Below are 21,353 nucleotides of genomic sequence, written 5' to 3' on the forward strand. Positions count from 1 at the left end.
GTTCACAGACATATCGCCCGTACATACTGGCCGACGGACCCGCGACATATCGGCCAGTGTGTACCCACCTTTAATTTGTAAATACTATCCAAAATATTTGCAAACCATGGTATTGCTGACTGTAATATTCATCAAGATCTATAAGGTTACATATAACAAATAGTGGGGTCTGTGTATTCCAACTTGGAGAGAGATAAAGTAGCAGCCAATCAGCTACTTACTTCAATGATACAGGTTGTAGAAAGTGGGGATTGATACATCGCAGCCCCAAATCTCTGTGGGGGGAGGGGGCGTGGCAATAATAGATGTACTAATCCTATAATAATGAGGAAGGTATATAAATGTGTATGGGTTTCCTCCCGCAATCTAAAAATAGGATCCAAGCAACAATAGCCCTAGCGTGAATGTGTGTGTTCGTGTACATTCTCCACTGGGGCACAGACTGATGTGAATGGCCAAATGCTCTCTGTAAATCGCTGCGGAATATGTGTGCGATATAATATATAAATAATAAGAGGGTAGTCCCACGGGAGTCACCTGAGCAGAGAGTACCTTGACTCCACTGATTTTACGTATTAAATAAACACCATTTATATTCATTTACATTTTGACATATAATTGCAGTAATCATAGTTGCATTACATTTCTCATATGTCCTAGAGGATGCTGGGGTCACCATTAGAACCATGGGGTATAGACGGGATCCGCAGGAGACATGGGCACTTTAAGACTTTGAAAGGGGTGTGAACTGGCTACTCCCTCTATGGAAGAAAAACAAAAGGGATTTTTCCCACGCACTCTGCTGGCTGTTAGTAAGAAGAACTATATACTATGTAATAATAGAAAATGTAGAGCTCTTCGTTACATATGTTTTGCAAAAGATATGATAAGCCTCCAGGCCACTTCACGGCTGCTCTATTACTGGAGGTCCCTAACTAAGCATAAGTCCAGGGCTTGGACCCCACAAAGTCGGCTCAGGCCCGACCACCCTAGGGCAGCACACCATTGAAATACTAAAGTGTTAATATGTGTTAAGAAAGAAGCAGAAGCTATGGGTTAGAAAGTGCTACAGAAATAAGGGTGTTAATAAAATACTCAAAAGAGTAATATTAGTGAAAAAATAGGAGTGTTACATAAGTGCTAAATAAATAATATGGCGTGCTACCCCAAGGTAGCCCAGTCACACCAGACCTGAGGGGTACCACTCCCCAAACTCACACATAGCATAATAATATTAATATCCACTATGGGTCATACAATTGCTTAATGTACGGCCACATGATAATGGCACATACAAAATATATCCAGATTGAGAGCTATATTATTAACACCCTTATTTTTGTAGCACTTTCTAACCCATAGCTTCTGCTTCTTTCTTAACACATATTAACACTTTAGTATCTCAATGGTGTGCTGCCCTAGGGTGGTCGGGCCTGAGCCGACTTTGTGGGGTCCAAGCCCTGGACTTATGCTTAGTTAGGGACCTCCAGTAATAGAGCAGCCGTGAAGTGGCCTGGAGGCTTATCATATCTTTTGCAAAACATATGTAACGAAGAGCTCTACATTTTCTATTATTACATAGTATATAGTTCTTCTTACTAACAGCCAGCAGAGTGCGTGGGAAAAATCCCTTTTGTTTTTCTTGTCTATAGTAACCCCCTCCCGCAGCACCTGAGGATTGTTTCCAGCTTGATTAGAGCAGTTTGCCACTATTTATTGCAGTTCAGAGAGGCATAGATGGAGCCAGCATTAGGAGGGCATGCTGGGTCCTGTGGTGCCATTTGGAGGATACAGGGGTGCCTCCAGGTAAGCTAGCTCTCAATCTGGATATGTTTTGTATGTGCCATTATCATGTGGCCGTACATTAAGCAATTGTATGACCCATAGTGATTATTATTATTATTATTATTATTATTATTATTATTATTATTATTATTATGCTGTGTGTGAGTTTGGGGAGTGGTACCCCTCAGGTCTGGTGTGACTGGGCTATCTTGGGGTAGCACGCCATATTATTTATTTAGCACTTATGTAACACTCCTATTTTTTCACTAATATTACTCTTTTGAGTATTTTATTAACACCCTTATTTCTGTAGCACTTTCTAACCCATAGCTTCTGCTTCTTTCTTAACACATATTAACACTTTAGTATTTCAATGGTGTGCTGCCCTAGGGTGGTCGGGCCTGAGCCGACTTTGTGGGGTCCAAGCCCTGGACTTATGCTTAGTTAGGGACCTCCAGTAATAGAGCAGCCGTGAAGTGGCCTGGAGGCTTATCATATCTTTTGCAAAACATATGTAACGAAGAGCTCTACATTTTCTATTATTACATAGTATATAGTTCTTCTTACTAACAGCCAGCAGAGTGCGTGGGAAAAATCCCTTTTGTTTTTCTTGTCTAGAGTAACCCCCTCCCGCAGCACCTGAGGATTGTTACCAGCTTGATTAGAGCAGTTTGCCACCATTTATTACTCCCTCTATGCCCCTCCTCCAGACTCCAGTTTTAGAATTGTGCCCAGGCAGACTGGATGCACACTAAGGAGCTCTACTGAGTTTCTCTGAAAAAGACTTTTGTTAGGTCTTTTATTTTCACGGAGAACTGCTGGCAACAGTCTCCCTGCTTCGTGGGACTAAGGGGAGAGAAGTATGACCTACTACCTGGGCAGCAGAAAAGCCTCAAAATAAACTGGCAAGAGGGGACATAAGTGCCTAGGCACTGTCCTAACCCCCGCCAGTATAACTATATATTTAAAAAAAGCGGGACTGAAGCGCGCCATTAGGGGGGCGGAGCTTCGTCCTCACAGCTCACACAGCTCAGCGCCATTTTCCTCTACACAGGCTGCAGAGACGCTGGTCTTCTCACACTTCTGAATAAGTGTCAAAGGCCAATGCTATGGCAGTTTCAACTAGGCGAGCATTATGGATCCATCAATGGAATGCTGATGCTGACTCCAGGAAGAATATGGAAGCTCTGCCATATAAAGGTGGTGTCTTGTTTGGTGACGGTCTCGCTGATTTGGTATCTACGGCTACCGCGGGTAAGTCATCATTTTTGCCTTACGTTCCTTCACACCACTATCAGATGCAGTCCTTTCGGCCCAATAAATACAGGAAAGGCCGAGGTTCTTCCTTCCTTTCTACTAGAGGAAGGGGAAGGGGTAAAAGATCACTGGCCTTGGCAGGTTCCCAGGAGCAGAAGTCCTCCCCGGCTTCTGCCAAATCCACCGCATGACGCTGGGGCTCCTCTGCAGGAGTCCGAACCGGTGGGGGCACGTCTCAAACTCTTCAGTCAGTTCTGGGTTCGTTCAGACCTGGACCCATGGGTTTTAGAAATAGTGTCCATGGGGTACAAGCTAGAGTTTCAGGACGTTCCCCCTCGCCGATTTTTAAAATCGGCCTTACCAGATTCTTTTCCGGGCAGGGAGGTAGTATGCAATGCAATACAAAAGTTGTGTCAAAATCAGGTCATTATCAGGGTTCCCCCGTCACAACAGGGAGAAGGCTTTTATACGAGCCTGTTTGTGGTTCCGAAGCCGGACGGCTCGGTCAGACCAAGCCTGAACCTAAAATCCCTCAATTTCTACCTAAGAAAATTCTAATTCAAGATGGAGTCTCTCCGAGCAGTGATCTCCAGTCTGCAGAAAGGGGATTTTATGGTGTCTGTGGACATAAAGGATGCCTACTTACATGTTCCCATTTATCCTCCGCATCAGGCTTACCTGAGGTTTGCAATTCAGGATTGTCATTACCAATTTCAGACGTTACCGTTTGGTCTGTCCACGGCTCCGAGAATTTTCACCAAAGTGATGGCGGAAATGATGGTTCTCCTTCGCAAGCAAGGAGTCACAATTATCCCATACTTGGACGATCTCCTGATAAAGGCGAGGTCCAGGGACCAGTTGGTGCAGAACGTTACACTCTCCCTGGCAGTTCTGCAACAACATGGTTGGTTTCGAAACTTGCCAAAATCACAGTTGATTAAACGACACGGCTGTCATTTTTGGGAATGATTCTGGACACAGAATTACAGAGAGCTTTTCTTCCAGTGGAAAAGGCTCTGGAAATTCAGAGCCTGGTCAAACAAATTCTGAAACCAGCAAGAGTGTCAGTCCATCAATGCACTCGTTTGCTGGGGAAGATGGTGGCGGCCTACGAGGCCATTCAGTTTGGCAGGGTTCCATGCCAGAGTGTTCCAGTGGGACCTGTTGGACAAGTGGTCCGGATCCCAACTGCACATGCACCGAAGAATAATTCTGTCTGCCAAGACCAGAATCTCACTCCTGTGGTGGCTGCACAGCTCTCACCTCCTAGAGGGGCGCAGGTTCGGGATCCAGGACTGGATCCTAGTAACCACGGATGCGAGTCTCCGAGGCTGGGGGGCAGTCACATAGGGGGAAAACTTCCAGGGAAGATGGTCAAGCCAGGAGACTTGTCTACACATAAACGTTCTGGAGTTAAGGGCCATTTACAACGGCCTTCTTCAAGCGGAACATCTGCTTCGCAATCTGCCCGTCTTGATCCAGTCGGACAATATAACAGCAGTAGCGTACATAAACCGCCAGGGCGGAACAAAAAGCAGAGCGGCAATGGCGGAAGCCACAAAGGTTCTCCGCTGGGCGGAAAGACATACAAGCGCCCTGTTAGCGATTTTCATTCCAGGAGTGGACAACTGGAAAGCAGACTTCCTCAGCAGACACGATCTTCATCCAGGAGAGTGGGGTCTTCATCAAGAGGTCTTCACAGACGTGACAGGTCTTTGGGGAATTCCTCAAATAGACATGATGGCGTCTCATCTCAACAAGAAACTTCAGAGATATTGTTCCAGGTCGAGGGACCCTCAAGCAATAGCAGTGGACGCCTTAGTGACACCATGGATGTTTCAGTCGGTGCATGTGTTCCCTCCACTTCCTCTCATTCCAAAGGTACTAAAGATCATAAGAAGAACAAAGGTTCAGGCGATCCTCATTGTTCCAGACTGGCCAAAGAGGGCTTGGTATCCAGATCTTCAGGAGTTACTCATAGGAGATCCCTGGCCTCTTCCTCTTCGAGAGGATCTGTTACAGCAGGGGCCGTGCGTGTATCAAGACTTACCGCGGCTGCGTTTCACGGCATGGCGGTTGAACGCCAGATCCTAGCCCGAAAGGGTATTCCCAGTGAAGTCATTCCCACACTTCTTCAGTCTAGGAAAGGAGTAACGTCTAAACATTACCACCGTATTTGGAGAAAATATGTGTCTTGGTGTGAATCCAAGAAGGCTCCTACGGAAGAATTTCAGTTAGGACGTTTTCTCCATTTTCTACAAGCTGGTGTGGATGCGGGCTTAAAGTTGGGCTCAATTAAAGTACAAATTTCAGCCTTATCGGTTTTCTTTCAAAAACAATTGGCCTTCCTTCCAGAAGTTCAGACTTTCGTGAAAGGCGTGTTGCACATCCAGCCTCCATTTGTGCCCCCAGTGGCACCATGGGATCTTAACGTGGTGTTGCAGTTCCTTCAATCACATTGGTTTGAACCTTTACAGAAGGTGGAGTTGAAATTCGTCACATAGAAAGTGGTCATGCTGTTGGCCTTGGCATCCGCAAGGCGGGTATCGGAGTTAGCGGCTTTGTCTCACAAGAGCCCTTATTTGATCTTCCATGAAGATAGAGCAGAGTTGAGGACTCGTCAGCAATTTCTGCCGAAGGTGGTTTCATCGTTCCACATAAACCAACCTATTGTGGTGCCAGTGGCTACTGACGCCTTAGTGGAGTCGAAGTCTCTCGATGTAGTCAGAGCTTTAAAAGTTTATGTCGCCAGAACGGCTCAGATTAGGAAAGCGGAGGCTCTGTTTGTCCTGTATGATCCCAACAAGATTGGGGCTCCTGCTTCCAAGCAGACTATTGCACACTTGATCTGTGTTTCGATTCAGCATGCTCATTCTACGGCTGGATTGCCGGTACCGAAATCGGTGAAGGCCCATTCTACCAGAAAGGTGGGCGCGTCCTGGGCGGCTGCCCGGGGGGTCTCGGCATTACAACTTTGCCGAGCAGCTACTTGGTCGGGTTCAAACACTTTTGCAAAGTTTTACAAGTTTGATACCCTGGCCGAGGAAGACCTCATGTATGGTTTATCGGTGCTGCAGAGTCATCCGCACTCTCCCGCCCGTTTGGGAGCTTTGGTATAAACCCCATGGTTCTAATGGTGACCTCAGCATCCTCTAGGACGTATAAGAAAATAGGATTTTAATACCTACCGGTAAATCCTTTTCTCTTAGTCCGTAGAGGATGCTGGGCGCCTGTCCCAGTGCGTACTGTATCTGCAGTTATTAGTTATGGTTACACACAGGTTGTGTTACGGTTATAGTCAGCCTGTTGCTGACATTGTTCATGTCGTTGACTTGAGTTCTGTTGAATGCCACGTTGTACGGCGTGTTTGTGGTGTGAGCTGGTATGTATCTCACCTTAGTTTAACAATAAATCTTTTCCTAGAAATGTCCGTATCCCTGGGCACAGTTCCTATAACTGGAGTCTGGAGGAGGGGCATAGAGGGAGGAGCCAGTTCACACCCCTTTCAAAGTCTTAAAGTGCCCATGTCTCCTGCAGATCCCGTCTATACCCCATGATTCTAATGGTGACCCCAGCATCCTCTACAGACTAAGAGAAAAGGATTTACCGGTAGGTATTAAAATCCTATTTTCTCATAAACCTTTACATACCTTCCTCGTCACTATAGGATTAGTACAGATATGTCCTCTCTCATCTTTGTTGCAGTCACAGTCGCGCCTTGTCATGAGCGCCGGGTGTCTTTTTGAGCATTTTGCTGAAAATGTGTCTTATTTGTGTCGCTATGTGAATAAGACGCACAAGCAGACTCGGCTGATTAAAATGATATGCGTCGCAGCTGTATCTGCATACGAAATGCTGTTTTCCAGGAAAATGGAGGCTAGATAAATGGAGGACACATCTGTAAATCTTTTATTAGCACTTTCACCCACCCCCTCTACTCTAATAGATCTTGTGCTGCGCTGTATCAACCCCCACATTCTATATTCATAGGAAGGCTGGACACCTTCAGATACAGCGGCGCCATAATTCACTCCGTATTGAGCACAGTTCATTCTACATATGTCACAGGCTGTGTTTGAAAAATGACAGTTAGGAGCTGGTTGGCTGGTACTTTATCTCTCTCCAAGGCTTAGTACATAGATCCCACTGTCCCTAAATATTAGACCTGCATATGGTATTGCGACTTACCTGGTATACAGCGGCATATTTATAATGGGTGCAGTGTGTCCGTTGCACACGGGCCCCCGGGATCCAGGGGGGCCCAACCCGCTCACCAGCACCCATTTTTGTAATACCTCTGCGGAGTCCCTCGCCGGCGGCAGCATCTATACACAAATCTCCCAGTAAATGGTGCAGCGGCCATTTTCCTGGAGCTTTGCCCCTAGTGCTTTGAACTCTATTGCGCTGCCAGGCGCTGGTTGCAGAGGAGGGCGCCCGGACGGAGGAGATTCATGAGATTCATTCAAAATCTTCTTTCATGTGAAGTCTAAAGTGGCATGTTTGGTGTAAAACTGTAACAATCTGTCCTGCATTTGTTTTCTCTCTTAATAAAATTGTATCATTTATTTATTTGTGTGTGTGTGTGTGTGTGTGTGTGTGTGTGTGTGTGTGTGTGTGTGTGTGTGTGTGTGTGTGTTCCGTTTCTGTTTTTCATACTTTGCTCTCCCAAATTAGCTGAAGCTGAACTACTGTGGAAAGAGAGCGTAGAGTTAAGAAATGAATGTAAGTCTCTCTCTAAAGAAGCAGCGGAACTTCTATCAATATTCACTCAGCAAACATCTGTGCACAGGTATGAGCTTCTGTATGCATTTCTGTTACTTTATTGTTGTTGTTGTTGTTCGTTGTTTTCTCTGTACAGTGCCGGCATATTACGCAGTGCTATACAGAGAATTTTTAGTCCCTGCTTTAGTTTACCCAGAAGCCACGTAACCTACTATTATGTTTTATGTGGAAGGAAATTGTGTAGCTCAGAGGTTCCTAAACTGCGTGCCGTGGCTCCCTGGGGTGCCTCGGGACACTTGCAGGGGTGCACTGGGTTGGTGGTCCAGGACCAATTCAGATTATTCATGGTCAATATAATAGGCAAAACCAGTGCTGGTGGCTGCCAGTCATAAAATATGTGGCCAAACAGAAGCAAATCTTGTCCCTCACGACACAACTGACCCTAAGGATGACATATAAACGCGATCTACTTAATGTAATATTTCTTTCTAAATTTCTCAATAAAATATTTTTGGCCTAGGGGTGCCGTGAAAAAAATTCTGATATTCTAGGGCGCCGTGATTCAAAAAAGTTTGGAAACCACTGGTGTAGCTGCTTCACAGGTGGATGCTATTGTCACAGTCGCTGCGTCTTTGTACGCACAGGAAGCGTGCCAATATGCAAATGCCGCAGGAGACGTCTTGTGTAAACAGACACCTCCTTACCTGCCTCTCTGATCTGCTGCTGCGACCAAAGACTCTGCAGTAGATCATCTGCGTGAACATCGCCCATTTGAGTCACCTCAAGTTATTCAGAATGTCCAGGAAAATCACGCTGCCGGGGCCAAGGATGCAGCCACTGGTTTTGGTACGCCCATAAAAAATGGGCCAACACACGCCCCCTTTTTCTGGACCTCTCCCCGTCGCCGTCCCCGATCATCAGCAGCATGCAGCGACTTTTGGCGCACTGCAACTGACATCACATAAACAGATCTGCATATGCGTTATTCGGCACTTGCGCAGATCTACAAAGATCAGATCTTTTCCAAGACAAAGCCGGCAAACCCGATCTTAATCAAAGAACTCTAGAAATGTGCATATCAAAGAATATTACATCACCATTGTTTCATCATTTCAGCGTAACAAATTGTACTTTCCTGACGGAGGAAAATAAGAGCACTGAAGAGGTGTAATAATAATTGATCTCTTTATTTTTCTATTTGCTTTCAGCTGAAAGTTTTAAAAATAATACACATCAGTTAATTGCCATCATTCCGAGTTGATCGCTCGCTAGCTACTTTTAGCAGCCATGCAAACGCATAGTCGCCGCCCACGGGGGAGTGTATTTTCGCTTTGCAGGAGTGTGAATGCCTATGCAGCCGAGAACAAGACCAGCCCTGTAGTTACTTATTCTGTGCGATGATTGCTGCAACGAATGACACGGTAATGACGTCAGATACCCGCCCAGCCGCGCCTGCGTTTTTCCAAACACTCCCAGAAAACGGTCAGTTAACACCCAGAAACTCCCACTTCTTGCCAATCTCCTTGCGTCCAGCAGTGCGACTGAAAGCGTCGCTAGAACCTGTGCAAAACCACAATGCACTTTGTACACTTACGCCGCGTGCGCGCATTGTGGTGCATGCGCAGTTTTGCCGTTTTTTTAAATGATTGCTATGCAGCGGACAACGGCAGCTAGCGATCAACTCGGAATGAGGGCCAATGCCTACAAGGGTGTGAAGCGCCATGTGTTCTTTGAGGTGGCAAAAAATCCAGGTTTGGATCATTGGGTCGACCAGACATAGGTCGACAGGGTCAACAGATCAGCTTGAAAAAGGTTGACAGGTACAAAAGGTCGACATGGAAATGGTCAACACCATTATTTTTATTATTTTTTTCATGTCATTTTGCTTGTTTTACTACATGTAATCCAAATGAGTGGAAACCTGTACGCTCGCCAGGCATCGCGCAAGGTACCTCATCCCGTTATCACTACGCTCAGCACAGGTTACCATTTCCAGTTTAGTCCATGTCATGTCGGCCATTTGAACATGTCGACCTTTTGAACCTATCGTCGACTGGTCATCCAGAACCCCAAAAAGCCTTAGGAACCGTTTCAGAGTTGCATGCAGCTCAGATTTGAGAACGGATCTTGCAATTTTTCTCACAGTGCAACCACTGTAGCCGAGCACACGCAACTTTGAGCCAATACTAGGAATTCAGAGTCTTAGACACATTTCCATTTGTACATTCGCTCTTAGGATAAGTGTTGTGTGCAAGTAGACGTAATTGCAGGCTGTTCAGCAGTAACCTGCCTGATTTCACACAATGGGGCAGATGTACGGTATTAACCCTGGAGAATGCATAAAGAAGTGATAAGTGCAAGGTGATAACGCACCAGCCAGTCAGCTTGTAACTATCAATTTACATATTGGAGCTGATTGGCTGGTGCGTTATCACCTTGCACTTCTCACCGATGTATCACTTCTTCATGCCTTCTCCAGGGTTAATAAATCTGCCCTAATGTCTCTTGCGCTAAGGATAGGACTAGCACAAATGCTAGCCGATGATGATGGTGGATACTTTCACAAACAGATGCATAGGGGCGGAGCAGCCACAAATATACATACATCTCTGAATAGAGGCAAAGATCCACATTTATTTCTGTGGTCACATCTGTGGCTGTAACGTGGGACTTTGAATCAGACCTTTAGTGTATGTCCATCTTCTAATAAAATCGATTCTCAATGTATGTAAGACACTGCAATATTAATGTCTGTATATAACTTATATGATACAAAATAGTTTTGTCTTTGATCTCACAGTATGTGTTTACCTTGTATGCCGAAATAATCTATAATGAGCTGTTCCTCCAGGCATCCGACAAGACCCGGCGCACACCAGGCAAAGGCTGGAGGCAGCATTCCTAGCGACACTAAACCAAGTAACAAGGAAGCACTCGGTAGTAGCAGTAAGGCTAATCCCAGGAATAAGAAGAAGGTACTGCTCCGTTGCTTTGTTATTTTATTTACTGTGTTAACCAGTGCATTGTGGTTTCATTGGATCAGCTGCAGGGGTGAAAACATCTAGTCTATTATTACAATTGTTGTCTGAAATCTATTATGTATTACAGCTTCACACATGAACTCTGGATCTCTGTAGTGTTAATTATCATTTGGTTCCTCCTTAAAGAGTATGGAGACTGGAATCATGTGAAACAATGTTAATAATAGAACAGTTATTGCCTAAGTGAATCAGCAGATGGCACCTGAATATGTTTTTAAGAATATAAGTAAAAAATAGAAATGAGAATATACAGCAGTTGCTTGCATACATACATACATACATACATACATACATACATACGAAGCAGGAATCTTGCACCACTATGTGGTCTTTGGAAAGCAAATATCTGTTTTCTTATAAATTTATGTATACAGATATGGGATACTTGATCAATCCGTTAGCTAAAAATAAAAAAGACAAAAACAAAATATCGATGCTGCTCAGTGATGATATTGTCCTCACAGACATAATTACACAGTGCTCCCTGCTAGAGGCACTGGGGGTCATTCCGACCCGTTCGCACGCAGCGGTTCTGGGTGAGTAACTGCAGGCCTGGTTTTGTTTTGCAGGAAACTTTTTTAGCATAGCAGGGCTGCACAAGCGATCGCAGCCCTGCTATGCTAAAATACACTCCCCCATAGGCGGCGTCTAGTTGATCGATCGAGCAGGAAATAGTTGCTACGTGCGATCAACTCGGAATGACCACCACTGTGAGGAGTTCTGCTCAACCGTTGTAATGAAGAGGGGGATGCAGGGAGCTGTGTGGGCAAATATTAATATCATATATATAGCGTCTGGTGCCGCAAATTTATGAAGAGATGAATATACTTTTAATATTGGGACCTGCCCCATTGGAGCTTCCAGTTGCTAGCCAGCTGCAGGGGACATGGGGCGGTGATAGTGCCGTCCCCAGAGCCCTAGTGTTCATTTTGTCAGAATCTAGTGAACCTATCACTGTGTAGTCTTTACTCACTGACACATTTCCAAGGTCACCCAATTGGCGCACAGGTATTATTTTATTTATTTATTACCAGTTACTTATATAGCGCACCAATATTCCGCAGCGCATTACAGAGAATATTTGCCCGTTCACATCAGTCCCTGCCCCAGTGGAGCTTACAATCTATATTCCCTACCACATGTACACACAGACACATTCACGCTGGGGTTAATTTTTGCTGGAAGCCAATTAACCTACCAGTATATATGTGTGTGTGTGTGTGTATATATATATATATATATATATATATATATATATGTATATATATGTAAATCCAAGAAAAAGCAGGAGCACTCACCAGTCTTCAAAGCAATAAAGGGTTTTTAATCAGACCATCAATGTAAAGATAAGATCAATGTTTTGGTCTATATGTAGACCTTTGTCAAGATAACTATATACTGAAAGAATCACCCTTATATACCCTACATAGATCCACCCACCAATTTATCAAAGCAACACCCCCACACCCTATACAAAGATTATAATAATAATAGACATCGCACATACATATAAAATATGTATAAGAACAACTATCAGAACACCAATCATCACCCTACCTGATTCCAGTCGTGATTACAGGCACCGATCGTGTATAGGCAAATAAGAATACATTCATAGCCATAGCGCTCCGGCGTGCGTTCCACAGGCGTCCTCACTTCCTGTCAATGGAGCGCATCAGCTGACCGGAAGTCAAGCGCTACCATGACAACAGAGCGTCGAGACTAGACAGCGCTGAGTCCGACACAGCCTCGTAGATATATTAGGAGCGCAAGCTCCCACAAGAGTCAAATAGTCCTAGCATTTAATAGTATTACCCTCACCACTCGTAATATAGATCATGAAATACAAATAATCAATCCGTCAATCGTAAGTGACACGTTGCTATAGCAACTTTGCCGGCATATAAAGAGTATATCAAAAATCAGGACTGGATAGGCAGGGCGATATTGGTATCAAGGGAGGCTACATAGTTTTATATATATATATGGATATATGGATTGTGGGACGAAACCCACGCAAGTACAGGGAGAGTATACAAACTCCACACAGTTAGGGCCATGGTGGGAATGAAACCCATGACCTCAGTGCTGTGAGGCAGTAATGCTAATCATTACACCATCCAACTGCCAACACAGGTGTTGTCATTACTCACTGACACATTTCCTAGGTCACCCAATGGGTGCACAGGTGTAGTCATTAGTCACTGACACATTTCCCAGTTCACAGAATAGGGGCACAGGTGTAGTCATTACTCCCTGACACATTTCCCAGGTCACCAAGCTGGGGCACAGGTGTAGTCATTACTCACTGACACATTTCCCAGGTCACCCAATGGTTGCACAGGTGTAGTCATTAGTCACGGACATATTTCCCAGGTCACAGAGCAGGGGCACAGGTGTAGTCATTACTCACTGACACATTTCCCAGGTCACCCAGCATGAGCGCAGGTGTAGTCATTACTTACTGATGCATTTTAAAAGACCCACAGGTGGAGCTAATTATTTCCCTTGTGATTTTGTGAGGCGACCTGGAAAACATGAACTGTTTGGGGTCCTAAGGGCTGAGATTGATAACCTATGCACTACAAGCTTTTAGTCCCAAGCATTCTGGATAAAAGATCTCATCTGTTAAAAATGTAAAATTAGTGATAAAATAAATATTTCCCATTAAATGTATTAAGGTGTTTTATTTCACTGTGGTTATTTTTTTAATGGATGCAACGCCCTGTTCTTTTTTATTTAATATAACAGATTCCCAGTTATCCGTTACAATGATGCACACATAATGACCCTGTTACCGCTGTCCTCATGTTTAGGGAGAAGACCAGCTTCAGCTCTTGAGCAAAAAATACAACTTTTTACGGCAAGAAGCGCCTGAAATCATGCGGGATCTCCATGTCCTGCAGCGGGACTTAAAGAACCTCCCTCCACATCATAGCAAGGTGAGGGTTACAATGCTCTACTCTGGTTGCCACGTCATAGAGCCAGTCTCTGCTAAAACCTAGAACGTCATTGCAGTGTTATACCTCTCGGCTATCCTGACTCGCGGCTCTCAAAAGGGGCGGAGGGTTACCCAAAGTAGGTGCTTTTGGGCAGCTCAGGGATGGAACTTATTTTGCCTTGATTTCACTTGTTTGAATGTTGGAAGGTATGACAGTATTCTATGTGTTGTTCTTCCCGACATTAATCTCATTGCAGGTGTATGAAATCTCTGTGCAAACTCATTGTCCAGTCTGACTAGTTTTGTTCCGGATAAGTTTTCATCAAACCAACTTTGTTAAAGAACTTCTGCACTCCAGAGCACACTTAGGGGTAAATTTACTAAGCTCCCGATTTTGACCGAGATGCCGTTTTTTCATCAAAGTGTCATCTCGGTAATTTACTAAACACTAATCACGGCAGAGATGAGGGCATTCGTAATTTTTTGCAAGTCCAAGTAAAAAATTACGAATGAATACACCATCGGTCAAAACGCGGCTGTTTAAGTATGAATCTCGGTCATTTACTAAGAAGTGCAAAGCAAAAAACAAACAAACACTGCCGTGAAAAATTACAACTCGTAAAAAAGTGCTAAAAAAAAACAGACCTACTTTTTTTTTCCGTGATTGGATAGGCATGCAGGGATCCATGAGATCCGTGCATGTATATCAGTGGGAAGGGGTGGGAAAGTTGTTATTTTATTTAAAAAAATTGCGTGGGGTCCCCCCTCCTAAGCATAACCAGCCTCGGGCTCTTTGAGCCGATCCTGGTTGCAGAAATATGGGGAAAAAATTGACAGGGGTTCCCCCATATTTAAGCAACCAGCATCGGGCTCTGCGCCTGGTCCTGGTCCCAAAAATACGGGGGACAAAAAGAGTAGGGGTCCCCCGTATTTTTAAAACCAGCACCGGGCTCCACTAGCTGGACAGATAATGCCACAGCCGGGGGTCACTTTTATATAGTGCCCTGCGGCCGTGGCATCAAAAATCCAACTAGTCACTCCTGGCCGGGGTACCCTGGGGGAGTGGGGACCCCTTCAATCAAGGGGTCCCCCCCCCCCAGCCACCCAAGGGCCAGGGGTGAAGCCCGAGGCTGTCCCCCCCCCCCCATCCAATGGGCTGCGGATGGGGAGGCTGATAGCCTTTGTTGTAAAAGAAAAGATATTGTTTTTAGTAGCAGTACTACAAGGCCCAGCAAGCCTCCCCCGCATGCTGGTACTTGGAGAACCACAAGTACCAGCATGCGACGGAAAAACGGGCCCGCTGGTACCTGTAGTACTACTACTAAAAAAATACCCAAAAAAAGACAAGACACACACACCGTGAAAGTATAGTTTTATTACATACATACACACATACATACATACTTACCTTAAGTTCCCACGCAGGTCGGTCCTCTTCTCCAGTAGAATCCAAGGGGTACCTGTTGAAGAAATTATACTCACGAGATCCAGGGGTCCAGGCTCCTCGGGAAATCCAGGGGTAATCCACGTACTTGCATAAAATAAGAAAACGGAAAGCCGAGCCACGAACTGAAAGGGGCCCCATGTTTTCACATGGGACTCCTTTCCACGAATGCCAGAAACCCACTCTGACTGATGTCTAAGTGGGTTTCTTCAGCCAATCAGGGAGTGCCACGTTGTAGCACTCTCCTGATCGGCTGTGTGCTCCTGTACTGAGTGACAGGCAGCACACGGCAGTGTTACAATGTAGCGCCTATGCGCTACATTGTAACCAATGCTGGGAACTTTCTGCTCAGCGGTGAGGTCACTTTAGGTCAACCGCAGGGCAGAAAGTTCCCATCATTGGTTACAATGTAGCGCATAGGCGCTACATTGTAACACTGCCGTGTGCTGCCTGTCACTCAGTACAGGAGCACACAGCCGATCAGGAGAGTGCTACAACGTGGCACTCCCTGATTGGCTGAAGAAACCCACTTAGACATCAGTCAGAGTGGGTTTCTGGCATTCGTGGAAAGGAGTCCCATGTGAAAACATGGGGCCCCTTTCAGTTCGTGGCTCGGCTTTCCGTTTTCTTATTTTATGCAAGTACGTGGATTACCCCTGGATTTCCCGAGGAGCCTGGACCCCTGGATCTCGTGAGTATAATTTCTTCAACAGGTACCCCTTGGATTCTACTGGAGAAGAGGACCGACCTGCGTGGGAACTTAAGGTAAGTATGTATGTATGTGTGTATGTATGTAATAAAATTATACTTTCACGGTGTGTGTGTGTCTTGTCTTTTTTTGGGTATTTTTTTAGTAGTAGTACTACAGGTACCAGCGGGCCCGTTTTTCCGTCGCATGCTGGTACTTGTGGTTCTCCAAGTACCAGCATGCGGGGGAGGCTTGCTGGGCCTTGTAGTACTGCTACTAAAAACAATATCTTTTCTTTTACAACAAAGGCTATCAGCCTCCCCATCCGCAGCCCATTGGATGGGGGGGGACAGCCTCGGGCTTCACCCCTGGCCCTTGGGTGGCTGGGGGGGGGGACCCCTTGATTGAAGGGGTCCCCACTCCCCCAGGGTACCCCGGCCAGGAGTGACTAGTTGGATTTTTGATGCCACGGCCGCAGGGCACTATATAAAAGTGACCCCCGGCTGTGGCATTATCTGTCCAGCCAGTGGAGCCCGGTGCTGGTTTTAAAAATACGGGGGACCCCTACTCTTTTTGTCCCCCGTATTTTTGGGACCAGGACCAGGCGCAGAGCCCGATGCTGGTTGCTTAAATATGGGGGAACCCCTGTCATTTTTTTCCACATATTTTTGCAACCAGGATCGGCTCAAAGAGCCCGAGGCTGGTTATGCTTAGGAGGGGGGACCCCACGCATTTTTTTTAATTATTTTACAGTGTTTAATTAAAAAAAAAATAAACCCCAGCACGGATCACACAGATCCGGCCGAGATTGATTGTAAAAAAAGTCGGCAGTGTTTTGCTAATCACTGCCGTAAAAATAGAAAAAAAACCACGAATGACATCGACATCGGAACAAAAGAAAAACCCGAATACGACAGCTTAGTAAATTAGTCGTAATCAATTCAAAAAGTTGCAGTTTTACACTTTCGATGTCATTCGTGATTGAACTTTGACCTGAATCTGGAAAATACGAATCTTAGTAAATTTACCCCTTAGTTTATGTGCAGTGTAACAAGTTCTCACTTTTACTCCGCAGTTCATGGCATTTACAGAATTACATATTTTACAGTATGTCGTTTTAAAAACAGCATTGTCAGTGCAGTTCAGAAGGTCAACTTTTATGTTCTTTCACAATACCTTTACCACATCTTTGCTTCTTAAGGTATTTACTTTTTAAACTCTTGTTCCGTCTATGTTGTTGCCACACTATTTCTCTGGAATACTAGGTAAAGAGAAATCCTTTTTATATATATATATATATGTATATAACCTAGCTGAAGCATTTTAAAAATACATCCAAGGCCTCAAGGTTTGTTATGGAAATTAATTTTCTCATACGTCCTAGAGGATGCTGGGGACACTTCAAGAACCATGGGGTATAGACGGGATCCGCAGGAGACATGGGCACTTTAAGACTTTGAAGGGGTGTGAACTGGCTCCTCCCTCTATGCCCCTCCTCCAGACTCCAGTTTTAGAATTGTGCCCAGGGAGACTGGTCACACACAGGGGAGCTCTACTGAGTTTCTCTGAAAAGACTTTATGTTAGGTTTTGTATTTTCAGGGAGGACTGCTGGCAAAGGTCTCCCTGCATCGTGGGACTTAGGGGAGAGAAGTCAGACCTACTTCTAATGAGTTTAAAGGCTCTGCTTCTTGGCTACAGGACACCATTAGCTCCTGAGGGTTTGGAACACTAGGTACGCCTAGGGGTTCACTCCCAGAGCCCGCCGTCACCCCCCTTGCAGAGCCAGAAGACAGGTGAGTAGAAGAAGATAGAAGACTTCAGTGACTGCTTTCTGAGGTACCGCACAGCGATCGTGCTGCGCGCCATGCTCCAACACACAGCGGCACTACAGGGCGCGCGCTGGGGGGGGGGGGGGCGGCGGCGGCACCCTGGGCAGCATAAAATCCTCATTTTCAGGCTGGCAGAAGTGGAATATAGTGCCTGGGCACAAAATCCGAACCCCTGCCAGTATATTATATTAAAAAAATAGCGGGGCTGAATCGCGCCATTCAGGGTGTGGGGCTTAGCCCTCACAGCTCTCACCAGCGCCATTTTCTCGTCACAGAAGCTACAGAGACGCTGGTCCTCTCCTCCAAACACTGCTGTACAAGTAACAGGGTGCAAAACGGGGGGGGGGGGGCACATAATTTGGTGCAAATATAAAAGCGCTACTGGTCTGGGGCTTTATATTAAGGTTTCAGATCTGGGATTGAGCGCTGGGTTGTGAGCTGGCAAACTCCCTCTGTGTTTCTCTGACGGGCTTTACTGTGGGTCTGTCCCCTATTTGCCCAGTGTGTCTGTGGGTGTCGGTACACGTGTGTCGGCATGTCTGAGGCTGAGTGCTCTTTCCAGGAGGAGACTGTGTTAGGGACGGAAACGGCTGTGGGAGTGACCCTGTCGGCACCGCCGACTCCTGATTGGATAAATGTGTTGAATGCCTTGAATGCTAATGTGGCTCTTATTAATAAGAGATTGGATAAATCTGACTCTCAGAACCAGGCATGGAAGAAGTCTGTGGAGGATGTGTTATCACAGTTCCAGACCCCTTTGGGGTCACATAAACGTTCATTTGCTCAGTTGGCAGACACAGATACCGACACGGACACTGACTCCAGTGTCGACTATAGTGATGCCAGATTAGACCCAAAATTGGCAAAGAACATTCAGTACATGATTGTGGCAATAAAAGACGTGTTACATATCACTGAGGACCCTGCTGTTCCTGATACTAGGGTCTGTATGTTTACGGGAAAGAAACCTGAGGTAACATTTCCGCCCTCTCATGAACTGAATACCTTTTTTGAAAAAATGTGGGAAAATCCTGACAAAAAGTTTCTGATTCCCAAAAGGATTCAGGTTACGTATCCGTTCCCCTCTGGGGATAGAGAAAGTGGGAATCATCCCCCGTTGTGGACAAGGCCCTATCACGGTTTTCTAAAAAGGTGGCTTTACCGTCTCCTGACACGGTGCCCTTAAGGATCCTGCGGATCGTAGACCGGAAAATACATTAAAATCCATTTACGTCGCCACAGGTACACTGCTCAGACCAACCATTGCATCAGCGTGGGTGAGTAGTGCTATTAAAAAATGGGCAGATAACTTGTCATCTGATTTAGATACCCTAGATAGGGATAGCATCCTGTTAACGCTGGGTTATATTAGGGACGCTGCGGCATACCTAAAAGAGGCGGCGAGAGATATTGGCATTTTGGGACAAAGCCAATGCCTTGGCAATCTCAGCTAGAAGAGCATTGTGGATTCATCAATGGAATGCTGATACTGACTCTAAGAAAGCTATGGAGTCGCTCCCATATAAAGGTAGTGTCTTGTTTGGTGACGGTCTCACTGAGTTGGTATCTACGGCTACCGCCGGTAAGTCGTCATTTTTGCCTTATGTTCCTCCACAGCAAAAGAAAGCCCAATTTCAGATGCAGTCCTTTCGACCAAATAAATACAAAAAAGGCCGGGGTTATTCCTTCCTCGCTAATAGGGGAAGAGGAAAAGGTAAAAGATCTCCGGCCGTCGCAGGTCCCCAGGAGCAGAAGTCCTCCCCGGCTTCTGCCAAATCCACTGCATGACGCTGGGGCTCCTCTGTGGGAGTCCGCACTGGTGGGGGCACGTCTCAAGCTCTTCAGTCAAATCTGGGCTCGTTCGGCCCTGGACCCATGGGTTTTAGAAATAGTGTCCCAGGGGTACAAACTGGAGTTTCAAGTCGTTTCCCTTCACTGATTCTTCAAATCGGCCTTACCAGCTTCTCTTCCGGACAGGAGGGTTGTATGCGATGCAATACAAAAGTTGTGTCTAAATCAGGTCATTATCAGGGTTCCCCCGTCTCAACAGAGAGAAGGCTTTTATTCCAGCCTGTTTGTGGTCCCGAAGCCGGACGGTTCGGTCAGACCAATTCTGAACCTAAAGTCCCTCAACCTTTACCTAAGAAAATTTAAATTCAAGATGGAATCTCTACGAGCAGTGATCTCCAGTCTGGAGGAAGGGGATTTCATGGTGTCGGTCGACATAAAAGATGTGCAATCTAAAATATAGGCAGGTGACAATGCGCTGCTTACAGCTGCTAGTTTAGATATCATAAAAAGAGGTTTCTCCTCCCTCAAATCAAAACAGACAAGTACAAAACATATATGATACCACTGAACCAGCGCTGTGTAGGGGTCAAATTAGGATCATATTCCAGTAGTTTTCCTTAGTTCTCAATTTGTATCGGAAAAAAAGGAAAATTGCAAAGCATAGTGCATTACCTTAGGTTACATGATTTTTTAATCACTTAAAAATTGACACTTAAAAACAAATGACAATCGTGGAAGCTGAATAACAAAACAATCTCCACTACACAAAGTTAAAATCTGCACAGCATGTGCTATTAGGCATTCTTCTGTGGGCCGAATCCTGACAAAATAGAGCAATGGATAATTACCACGAGCTGGTGAGAACCGAAAAATCAGTTCTATAAGCGTGTGAACATCAGGCTTTCCAACTGCAGCTTGGAGAGTTCTCTGGTGTCATAGGCCTTCCAGGTCTGGCATTGATGGTGCCACGTCCTCCTTCAGTCAGGTCAGTCCACAAGAGCACCCACGCGTTCCGACCCTTCCTGGGTCTTTCTCAAGGTCAGCTCCTCTGAATGCCTTCTCTATCTCTCTCCGTGATTTAAAAGTCCCTCCCTTGTTCCTGATTGGTCCCGGCACAGCTGGTCTCTATACAATAATCATCCTACAAGTCTGTGACACTCGTGTGCCAGGACCGCCTCCTATATGGCATCTCCAGCCTCCTCATTCACTCACGATCTCGCTCTCCGGTCACGTGATCAAAACAAACAAAGACGTCACTAGATCATGTGCTCAATTCTGTCCCGTAGTAACATCTACCACGAGCGCTCGTCGTCTAGTCGTGTGTTGCGGCTCACGTCATCACGTCTCCCGATCACATGACCGCTCTCTGGTGTATATCGTTACCATAGAGACCTTCCTCTTCTGCAATCATTTAGCTTCGTTGGTTACTATGGTAATCGGAACCAGTCGTGTTCCCGGATCACTCCGCTTTTCATAATCAAGGAGGCTTCTCATGAATAGGAGATTTAGGTTGGTGTCCAGTTCTTTGGAACATACATATCAATACGATCTAAAAGGTTTAAAAATAAAAGTAAATTACCAATGTCACGATATGATAAAACTTACTACAGGAACCACTTGACTTCAAAGTCTAAATTTAGTCCCCCCGGTTGGAGGGTACCCATATCATAGATTAGTTTCATTTCGGCCTTCGCTAATTGAGTGGAAAGGTCCCTCCTTCTCCAGTGTCCCTGTATCCATTGTAAACCTACATACCTACCCCATAAAAGATGCCTACTTATTTACCTGAGGTTTGCTATTCAGGATTATCATTACCAATTTCAGACGTTGCCGTTTGGTCTGTCCACGGCTCCG

The 21,353-nt window shown here is 45.5% G+C and overlaps 1 protein-coding gene across 3 annotated transcripts in view; it reads left to right on the forward strand.

The window, feature by feature from the left end:
- The window catches only part of LOC134948437 (uncharacterized), a 261,952-nt gene that overhangs the window by 156,910 nt on the left and 83,689 nt on the right, over positions 1-21,353 (forward strand). For all 3 annotated transcript variants that reach the window (XM_063936399.1, XM_063936398.1, XM_063936400.1), the window contains 3 exons: positions 7,717-7,831; positions 10,616-10,739; positions 13,622-13,747. In XM_063936399.1, the coding sequence (XP_063792469.1) occupies positions 7,717-7,831; positions 10,616-10,739; positions 13,622-13,747 (365 nt within the window). The remainder of the gene's footprint in view (positions 1-7,716; positions 7,832-10,615; positions 10,740-13,621; positions 13,748-21,353) is intronic.

This window comes from Pseudophryne corroboree, chromosome 8 (genome assembly GCF_028390025.1).
Source record: "Pseudophryne corroboree isolate aPseCor3 chromosome 8, aPseCor3.hap2, whole genome shotgun sequence".
NCBI lineage: Eukaryota > Metazoa > Chordata > Amphibia > Anura > Myobatrachidae > Pseudophryne > Pseudophryne corroboree.